General features: G+C 36.7%; 1 protein-coding gene across 1 annotated transcript; it reads right to left on the minus strand.

Moving 5' to 3' along the window:
• Positions 1-645: 645 nt before the first annotated feature.
• Positions 646-11,388, minus strand: olah (oleoyl-ACP hydrolase). The gene is made up of 7 exons (XM_083544425.1): positions 11,148-11,388; positions 10,737-10,870; positions 7,067-7,205; positions 6,092-6,191; positions 4,229-4,398; positions 3,409-3,491; positions 646-1,643 (listed from the first exon to the last, which is right to left on the minus strand). Exons 2-7 carry the CDS (start codon positions 10,864-10,866, stop codon positions 1,501-1,503), a joined length of 765 nt encoding a protein of 254 aa, XP_083400551.1. The 5' UTR covers positions 10,867-10,870; positions 11,148-11,388; the 3' UTR covers positions 646-1,500.
• Between the last annotated feature and the right edge of the window lie 249 nt (positions 11,389-11,637).

Genomic DNA, 11,637 nt, shown 5'->3' on the forward strand with positions numbered 1-11,637 from the left:
AAACTACTAAATAGCTTTTTTTCCTGCCAGCCTCAATGATTCTAATCATCCTCCCATAAACGAACCAATCTTTACTGGACCTTTTTCTACTACACTACTCTACTATCTCCTCTACTTTGTGCAATATCATACCCATGTGTGATTTTTTTTTGTCCTTTTTCTCACTGGGTAATCACTGCACTATAATGTCTCATTCTGTCACAGACAACGTGTACCGTCATCTCTGCTCGGTCATTTAGTGGTTATTAATAAACGTTTGTATTAGTCTATGTCTTGTTCTGTCCCGCATGCTCGATGTTACAGTATATGCCAGAAACCAATTCCTTATATCTCCGTCTGATTCTGACAATAAGAAATGCACATTTTGCAAAAACCTACAGGCCTGAAAGCTTGGCTTTTAAATGTTGGTGTCTAGCAATGGACATGGAGCTTAATCCCACATGTATTGTGTGTCCCACATGTTTTAGACTTTTGAGATCTTCAGGGGTTTTGGATCATTATATGAGTTTCCCAGTGAAATGAAAATAGTGCCACATTTGGTTGTGACCTGCAAACCATAAAATATAACAAAAACAGTATTAATATAATATAATGTAGTAATATACTTATTGAAACAATACTTGAATTTTTATTTTCCAAATGCAATTTTTTGTTTATTTAAATGTTTTATTTATTACTATTGTCAAACATGACATTACACAGTAGTCATTTTTTTAGGACTGGTTCACCCAGTTGGTAGATAAGGACTTTTATTCTTAAGGTAATGTGGTCAGGAACCCATACTAGGCAGCTGGTATGGGTTGGTGTTCAGGGCAACATCAAGATTATGTGCATAAAAGAAGGGCCTGGCAATCCAAACAAAACAAGTGCAACTATCTCCAGTTTCAGCATTGCAACGCTAGCACACAACAACGGATTTCCAAAAAATTTACATTCAGCACTATACTATGTTCCTGTGCCATCAATGGTTCTGAGATTCAATCCAATGTTGGTGGAGAATAACTTTTTGGACCTTGTGTGAGAACTTTACCAACATACTTACCTTTGTATTGGAGTTGGATCCTGCCTCGGTGTGATTTAACTCCAGAGAACAGAATCAGCCAAATAAATAAATGTTCATTTCTGCATATCCACTTCATCATAACACAACACAAGCAACAGACCTACTTTATTTTTATTGTTATGCTTCTTTTTGTCTAATGATTTACAGAATGTCAGAAATCAATCAAAATTTTGGATTTAGGACCAGTTTCCCAAACTGACATTCTCCATTCATTCGCAAAATTATAATTTTTTAAAGTTAGCTACCAAATATCGGAACTGTAGCACCACAATTCATTGAAAAATCTATAATAAATTTGGTCAATTAATGCTCATATAGAAATAAAGGAATACCTCAGGGTATCTTGACGATTTAAAGTAAGAATATCAGTGTTTCATGTTTTTCATTTAAACTTCAACTGTGCTTCGACAGAAGCAGTGACTATATCTAACAGTATACTACAAGTAGTCCATCTCAGCGGTCTCTAGATGTTTAGTGATGTAGTCCAGTATAAATTTCTCATTTGCTGTCTCTTTTAGGTAGAAGTGTGATCCAGGCAGCAACTGTACCGTAAAATCTCCACTGGTCATGGCTTTGAATGCTGTAATGCAAGACATTAGATAAGCATTTTATTTTTTTATGTGTGTGACAACATACAAACCTGTTTAAATAAAGGCTTGAGGCTTAAAAGAATTTACGCGAAGCTTCATTTGACATGCAGTTTCCCTCACCCTCAAAAACTCATATTTGATATATTTACCCATCAGAGGTATACTGAATACTCTGCATGGTTGCTGAGACCTTTAAACAAAAGTTACAACATGCATACGTAATAAAGTATTTGCAATTATTTCTGCATATTCTGAAAGATATTTTGATATTTTCGGATTCATTTACATATCACCACTCACATTTAGCTTCATTTAGAAGCCTTTCTATGTGAATGTTATTAAAGGCCCATTAAAGCTTGCATAGTTAGTATTGCACTGAGTACTGAATTATCGGAAACTGGAACAAGCACTCACAGAGGTCCTTAGGGGCAGGAACCCTATTTCTGAAGTAAACAGAACAATTTTGTCAGGGTCACCAGTTTGAGCTAGTTAAAAAAAAAAACTCAAACTCTATGAAAAATAATAGTAATTGCATCTGAAAGGATTTTTTTGATTCCTGAAAAAAAAAAATTATAATCCAGAAAACTTTTCAGAAAACTCTGGAAAAGCTATTCTGTGTTTGCCTTGTCATATTTAAAATATTTTCATAGAGTTGTGTCTAAAACTGCTCAAACTGAACTGCTAGAATGTTGTTCGCTTCCAGTACAGGTGGACCCCAACTTACAACGTAGATCGGGACCGAAAAAGCGGTCGTAAGCCCATCATGTCGTAAGTCGAGAAGAGTGACTACTCTATGATGCGTTCCAAAAAGAGGCACTTAAAGATATAAAGAGGCACTTTAAACACACTTTTTTTTTTACATTTTACATAGTACAAGTGTTCTGCTTTTGCGTTTTTCAGCCACGGCAAATAAAGCAGCAAAAGGTAAAATCACAAAATAGGAGAACGTAGAGATCACTCTGAACACGTCTGAACTATGCGAGGTCAACTAGAGCGTCTCTGATACCCACAATGCATGCCTGCAAAGGCATACTTCTTCCCCACGCTGTTTGCGGCATTGTCAAATCTGCTGAGTCTAGATTTTCTTGTTTTTCCGTCCGAGGTGACCGTCGTATCTCCAAAATGTCTTAAGTCAAGTGGTTGTAGGTTGGGGTCTGACTGTATTATCTATTGTCACAAGCTGCTTCTACTAGATCACACACTGGACTTGTACAGCTTTGGGTTTCTATTACTGCTGCTCTCAGTGATGGTGGAAACATCTAACCAACTTCCACCCTGACTAGATCTGTCAGGATACTATTACTGTTCTACAGAGTTAGCAACACTCCTGCCCAGTGACATATGTGTGGTGGTCATCTCTGTATCAGTTCTTCATGACACTGGGACAAACATAATCCAAATAACACTCTGCACACCTGCTGCTTAGGAGAAGTAAAAGGGGCTCCCTGGGGCTCCCTGTCAGTGGCAATCTGGTAGGAACCTCCTAAGTAGCATGATACTTAATAATAAGATTCCTGATAACACATAGCTAATAGACATTAATTACTCTAACCTTCAGAAGCTAAAAAAGTTATTTTATTAATCCGCATATTAATCCGAATATGGTGTTCCAGGTCTAATTTGGCCATACATTTTATGTGCATTTATAATGCTGAGACAGTGTATTAGCTACCCTTTAGGATTCACTAAATAATGATTCTAGCACATTTACAGGAAATCAGATAATTCACCATCCTTCATGGCTGCATTTCTGACCTTGTAAGTCATGTGGCAAATCCTCCTTGCCATCAAAGCATGATACTGGACATGACAGAAAAGGGGCTGTTGGCCTGCTACACCTGCAAATCACACACACACCATACAAGTGTTTCAACATCATTTTGGTAGCTTATAAAATAGGACTTGATCCAGCACAACCTTTCTTTTTTTAGATTCATAGAATGTGTAAACAGTTTACTGCCTGCACAAATTCAAGTATTCCTTTAATCAATATTGTGGATACGTCATACTTTTTATTCTTTCTCTCCTGGTTCACTTACAAGCATCTAGACTTACAGCTCCATTCACATAAGAGTATATCAACTTTTAATAAAAAATAAACTTGTTCCCTGGGGATTCAACTTCAGTTCAATTAAATTAATTTGTATTAAGCTTGTTACAATTGACTGTCAATGTATTAAGAATATACATTTTAAATGTATAAATTGGTCTCTAAGTTTTATCCCTGAAGAGGATGCCAGTTGTGATGGTGGTAAGAAAAAACTCTCTCTGATAATATGAGGAAAAAACCTTCACAAAAACCTCTTAGTGGGTTTGTCTTTCTCATTGACATCAGGCAATAATGTATAATAATAATAATAATAATTTATAGAAAGGGCCCTCAACTCTCAACTGATCAGTTGTATAAATTAGATAATTGTAAGATGATCTGAATAAGCGCATCTTCCAAATGGCATAAATATAAATGCATGTAGTGCCTTACGATTAAGTGTTTTTTTGTAAACAGGGCTACTGCTACTGCTGCTTTGTTCCATTCACACTAAGCAAACACTGACTTCTTGTTCCAACCACTTACTTGTAGTTTTCTACAACATTGAGGTCTGCTCTCAAGGCTGGAAGGAAGAGCTTTAGTGCCTCTGGATTGGCCAGGATTTCAGGAGGTGTTCCTCCAAGGGACATCATCCACTGGAGGAATTCTTCATCAGACAGGTGGCTTCTGCGAGGGGCCTGCAATCGGGTTTCAGACTGCAAAAAGATTGTTATCTTATGAATTTTTACTACAGTTCATTGAGCCGTCATTCAGTTATTGGTGATTGTGTGTTTTAGGCTGGCTGATTGGAGGGTGTGGCTTCACATCTGAATCACATGATCATGGCATGGATTTTCTGTTGCCTTCCTCTTGGTTGGACTGATGCCATTAGCACTACGCTACATTAAACATACATGCAGACACACTGACTGACACTTATCCTGATTTCTTAAACACCATGTTTTTATGTTAAATAAATAGCATTATTATTTGAAAAGTGTTTGCGTCTTATGAATTATTGGATTGTGACACAACTCAACGGTGATGGACGAAGTACAAATATAACTAAAGTAAAATATGACTCTGGTAAAATTAAATCTGCTGCCTTTAAACTTTTATGTGAGTAAAAGTACAAAAGTATTTGCCTCAAAGGTGCTTAGATATCCAAAGTAATATGATTTATTATGGCTATAATGTTCTATTGTAGCCATAATATCTCTCTCTCTCCTTCTCTCTATCCTGTCCCACGACTCCCAATCACAGGCACTGTTCCCACGGTACTCTCTCCGGCTCTTATTTAAATTGACTACACTATTAATAAAACTTTTTTTTTACTAATAAAACTAGGAAATTTGACTTTTATTTGACATATACATATATACATATATATATATACTGTATATATATATATATATATATATATATATATATATATATATATATATATATATACACACACACACACACAAATTTTTTTTATTAATGCCTTATAACCTTCTACTTGTTTTTACAACAGTATCTGCACATTTTTCACTATATTTATGGCAATCTTTAACATATGTGTATGTACACCTACAAATTTGTCTGCACTTGACAATTTGCACAATTGCTACTATTTGCACTTCTGGTAGATGCTAAACTGCATTCAATTGCTGTGTACCTGTACTATGCAGTGACAAGTTCTCTCTTTAATTTCTAATCTCTCTCTCTCTCTCTCTCTCTCTCTCTCTCTCTGCCAATGCACCATCACATGATGAAATCATGTGATCTCTGAACCTGAATTAAGTACTTTTGTGATTACCACATGTATAACTTTTACTCATTACCTCATGTTTGTCTTCCATTGTTCAGTCCTTGTCTTCATGCTAAGCTTATAGATTCTTCATTACTTTGTATTTTGTTTCATTGTTATATGTATGCATGCTATTAAAATGGTCTGCACTTGCATCCAATTTCTTTAATTGTGACTTCTAAATAGTTGATCCACTGCATACTTATAGTGAGATACGATTGCTGAAAATCGCAGTCTGTAAAAGGCATTACATGACAGCATGCTCCATACTTTCAACTATTTAAATAAAAAAAGGGATTTATTTTTAAAAGGCAACCGTTTAATTTCTGAAAGAGGTCCTGCATTTTTTCTGCTTGAACAAACTATTTGTAACTCTAAATAATATCGATATGATAGAAATCATTCAGGCAACTGCATACAACATTTTTTATTTACTTCCACAAAGAAAACATGCATCACTGTGGTCTATTCCATAGCTTCAGAGCATTTCACTCAAAGTAGCCCACGTCTTGGAAAAAAAATCTAGGCTGGCTGGTATAGATTAAGTTCCTATGATCGTGAAAATTACACTACACTTATTTTAGTGCAAAGAACCACTATTAAGTCATCTCACTTACATAAGGTGCAGATGCTCCAGACAGAAACATGTGTACCGGCTCAAGATTGCAAACCTTCTTCACATATTCAGCGAAAGCATAGCTTGTCATGGCACCGAAACTGGAAACGAAATAGGCCAAAGAGAGGGCAGGTCAATATTTGCATATGTTGCATTCTTTTTTACAATTAATACAGTCATATAGAGAAATAAAAAGCACCCAATTGGATTCATCATACAAAACAGATCATGGATAGGACAAGTTTGCTTTGTATTTAATAAAAAGTCAAAAAGCTATAGTAAAATTTACAGTATTTGGTATCATATGAATGTTTAACCCCAAAAACTTTCATTTGCAAAATACTTTATGACGATAGAAGAATTAAATACAAGATTTGTGATTCATATAAAGTTCCTATTATTGCGGTGGTCCCCAGTTTCCTGCCAGAACAGTTCTGACCCATCGAGTATTAACAGCATTAACTTCTTCAGCAGTTTGAGCTACAGGAGCACGTCTGTTGGATCAAATCACACGGACCAGCCTTCGCTCCCCACATGCATGAACCGCCCGTGACCCTGTCGCCGGTTTACCCCTATTCCCTCCGTGGACCACTTTTGATAGATACTGACCACTAGTCCACAAGTGCTGCAGTTTTGGAGATGCTCTGACCCAGTCGTCTAGCCGTCACAATTGGGCCCTTTTTAAACTCATTCAAATCCTTACTCTTGCCCATTTTTCCTGCTTCCAACACGTCAACTTTGAGTACTAACTGTTCACTTGCTGCCTAATAAATCCCACCCACTAACAGGTGCCATGATGAAGAGATTATCATTGTTATTTACTTCACTGCTCATAATGTTATAATGTCATAATGTTATTCCTGATTGGTGTATAATATCAAAGCCCCTTTGTTACCACAACACTACTATTTGTATAACCAACTGATAACGCAGCATATAACAAATCGAAAGTTTAAAGACCTGCAAAGCGCCCCACCTGTGTCCGAAGATAGCAAACGGTTTCTCTTTAAGAGCCGGTAAAAGCACGCCGAGGGCCTCGTCGAGGATCTGCGACATGTTCTGGAAGAAGGGTTCTTTTCCTCGAACTTCCCTTCCAGGCAATCTGACTGAATACACTGCAGGTAAAAGATTTACACACGCAGACAATTTGTTCACCAAAATGATTCAGAAAAGTTGTGCATGCTTGGATGTGTGTTGAGGGATTAGCGCAATACAGTGCATCCGGAAATATTCACAGCGCTTTACTTTTTACACATTTTGTTATGTGACAGCCTGATTCCATAATGGATTTTATTCATTATTTTCCTGAAAATTCTACAAACCATATGCCATGATGACAATGTGAAAAAAGTTTGTTTGAAATCTTTGCAAAATTATTAAAAATCAAAAATGAAACATAAGTATTCATAAGTATTCACAGTCTTTTTGATGACACTCAAAATTGAGCTCAGGTGCATTCTGTTTCCACTAATCATGTTGTTTCCACAACTTGATTGGAGTCCACCTGTAGTAAATTCAGTTGATGGAACATGATTTGAAAAGGTACACACCTGTCTATATGAGGTCCCAGAGTAAACTGTGCATGTCAGAGCACAAACCGAGCCATGAAGCCCAAGGAATTGTCTGTAGACCTCAGAGACAGAATTGTATCGAGTCACAGATCTGGGAAAGGGAGCAGAAAAATGTCTGCAGCATTGAAGATCCCAATAAGCACAGTGGCCTCCATCATCTGTAAATGGAAGAAGGCCAGACTGAACGATCGGGGAGATGGGCCTTAGTCAGGGAGGTGACCATGAACCCGATGGTCACTCTGAAAGAGCTCCAGCGATTCTCTCTAGAGAGAGGGGAAACTTGTAGAAGAACAACCATCACTGTTGCTGCCAGACGGAAGCCCCTCCTCAGTAAAAGGTACATGACAGCCCGCTTGGAGTTTGCCAGAAGGTAGCTGAAGGACTCTCAGACACAAGAAATAAAGATTGAACTTTTAGGCCTGAATGCCAAGTGTCATGTCTGGAGGAAACCAGGCACTGCATTTAGGGCATTTAGCAGACTCTCTTGTCCAGAGCGATGTAAAGAAATGCTCTGAGTGTCTATCAATCAACAAAAAAATCAACACTGGTTTGCTGGATTACAGATTTATGATACCATCAGCCTTAGACCCAGAGGATATAAAAAAATAAAAAAATAAAAAAATAAATAAGTTTGCAAAAGCAAATCTGGGAATGTGCTAATTTAAGTGTTACTGGAAGAGGAAGGTCTTCAATGATTTTATGCATTGCACTGCTGCCACATGATCGGCTGAATGAGAAGGTGTTACTATTAAGGTGAATGCATTATATACATATGTGTACATATGTAAATAAAACAACACTACACGCAATATAATCACAATGTTTGCATATTGAGACAAATAATCTCGAGGAAGGTCTTCACTCGTCGCTTGCAGATAGCCAGTGACTCTGCTGTTCAGACATCTAGGGAGGGTTCATTCCAGCACCTCGGTGGCAGAACAGAGAAGAGCCTTGCAGTATACGTACCTCACCCAGAAAGGTGGGACCAGTCAAGCAAGATCTCAGGCAGCGTGGTGCAGTGCGAGGAGACATTGCATAGATTATTTGTCTCAATATGCAAACATTGTGATTATATTGCGTGTAGTGTTGTTTTATTTACATATGTACACATGTATATAATGCATTCACCTTAATAGTAACACCTTCTCATTCAGCCGATCATGTGGCAGCAGTGCAATGCATAAAATCATACAGATACAGGTCAAGAACTTTAGTTGATGTTCGCCTCAAAAAGGCGAAAAACGTGAGGGTCGTTGGCAATGCCTCGTCTAATTGACTGGATATTTGCATGTGTACACGTGTTGCTATTAAACTGCCTGACCAAGTTTATATCAAAAGACTAGAAATAATATAAAGTCAGACTATGTGATTCTCTGTCGTTCATTTTTTTTTTAATCAGCTAAACCGTACTGCCCTCAACTCTCTCTTTCTCTGTCTGTCTTCCCCTTTTTTTGTCTTTTAAAGGTGTATTAAATAAGAAAACTTTTTAAGTAGGTCAGGTTTGGCATTTCAATTATTGTTTTCCCTTTCAGCTCCACTTCCACCCATGTTCACAAAGCTCCACCCCCAGGATTTACAGTGCCAAAATAATGATTGACCAGAAGACATAGCCAAAGACAATCAAATCTTGTAGACTGGAAACAAGTTTATCACATGGGATTTCTCAGCCGGCTAATACATTTATAACGAGGTCGAGGCTTAAAAACATTTTTAGGATGGTCTGCATACATTGTGTTCCAGCTTATTTGTGCAAGAGTGTATATTCTTCTCGAGCTTTCTCTACGACCTTGAGACTGCCGAGGATGCAAAAACACGGCCTTGTTACCATAAAAGATTGTGCATACTTTTGATAAAAGTCTGTGTGGTTTTGTTTTATGTATTATATAACATATATTCACTTGCAATTTGTACCATATATAAAAACATAGTCAAACATAGTATAAAATAGCTTTAGTTACACAAAGACTAAAGCAAAAGCCGGCTTGTGATTGTTCTTCCCTGCATACAATAAAAAGAAACTCATGGTCTTGTGACCCTGACCAATCAGGTACTATGTAAATGCATTGCGTGCAAGCTTCTTATACGGCCAGTTGCATTCAAATGAAAGTAAAAACCTCCAACTTATGTGACTTTTTTGCATCTAATGGAATCCTTGATATCTTGTTTCAATCAGATACCCTGTAAAACTTCAAAAATGTTTTCTTAAAAAAAAACAACAACAATAATAGTAATTAATAATGTGTGTGTGTATATATATATATATATATATATATATATATATATATATATATATATATATATATATATATATATATATATATATATATGCAGCTTAACTAATTCATATTTATGTTAGCCTTTATCAGATATATATACTTAGGAAAATTAACTGAATGTAACTCGATTAGGATCACTGCTTGAAAATTGTTACTAGATTAGATTGATTGGATTGGATTGAGGACCACTGCTTGGAAATTGGTGAATATTACTCGACTGGATTAGCTTCCGAAACCAATACTGCTTAGCGAATGGCCATATTATTACTTGAATGAAGTAGATTGGGAAATGACGCTTGGTAAATGGACCTGATGGTTCTAGTCTGGATTGGATTGGGAAAGTCAAGTCAAGTTTATTTGTATAGCGCTTTCACAACAGACATTGTCTTAAAGCAGCTTTACACAAATCAACAGTTAAGGTGAATGGTGTGAATTTGTCCCCGATGAGCAGCCGTGGCGACTGTGGCAAGGAAAAACTCACTTAAATGTTATGAGGAAGAAACCTTGAGAGGAACCAGACTCAAAAGGGGAACCCATCCTCATATGGGTGACATCAAGAGTTTGATCATAAATCTTTCAACAATACAGAACACTGGAGAGAGAGAACTAACATGAGTACTGGAGTATAAGATTATAAGTGATGTTCTTTCTGCAGTCTTATACAGTCTATATGGTTATATGGAAACACTCGGTGCAATGTGCACAGCCTGCTTGGTTACAAGTGCAGTATTGTCCTGTATATGTGCACCATTCTAGCCCGAATCTACAAGAAGATATAATGGAAACATTTCCCAAATACCTTCGATGGAATGGTTAAGAAGTCTCCCCCAGTGGGCATAGTGGATGGAGCCTCCACCCGCCCATGGAAAACAGATCAGCCTTGCTACAGCCTCTGGCCTTTTACTGAAACAGTTAATGGTCCTATCCATCCCACTAGAGGAAGCAAAGAGGACAACAATTAGTAATCAGCAGGTTTTAAAGATTTACCTGAAGCAACTAAGGAACAGCAGCTTGGGGTGCTGGGATTTGAACTCAACCTTCTGATCAGAAGTCCAACATCTCAACCATTGACCATGCTTTATATGCTTTAACTCTCCTATAATATTGATTACTTTCAGTAGACATTAAGGATAATAATCATATTTCTACTATGTTGTTTTTAGATTTATTATGGATTCATTAATGATTAACAACAAATAAATAAACCAACCTTTAGATCTTCACTGGTTTCTTGATTTGAATTCAAAACTGGCTTTTTTTTATGATCATGTCCTATTAGCTGAGTCCTGAAGGATCTGATCTCAACAAATAAACCATACTTTTTAGATGTTTATGTGATAGGGTGCATGTCTGACTAAAGAGGAAACACTGAAAAACAAACACTTGTGTCTTAGCTGTTTTTTTTGGTTTTTTTTCCTTCCTGCTCTTCTTCTCTAGAGGGCAAACTTACATCACCAATGCAACATCGCCATCTCCAGGCCACTATTCATAATGACAAGCAGGTGAAGGTGTAGTTCACAGTTTCATTTAGCTAAAAAGCAGTTTGGTATATTTAAAAGCTTTTATTTATTTATTTATTTATTTATTTATTTATTTATTTATTTATTTATTATTAATAAATAAAAACACATATAATTTTATCAGAAATATAAATAAACACAAAAAAGGCAAACAAATAAATAAAAAGACATTAGCCTCAA

This window comes from Silurus aristotelis (assembly GCF_946808225.1).
Source record: "Silurus aristotelis genome assembly, chromosome: 6".
NCBI classification, from domain to species: Eukaryota; Metazoa; Chordata; class Actinopteri; order Siluriformes; family Siluridae; genus Silurus; species Silurus aristotelis.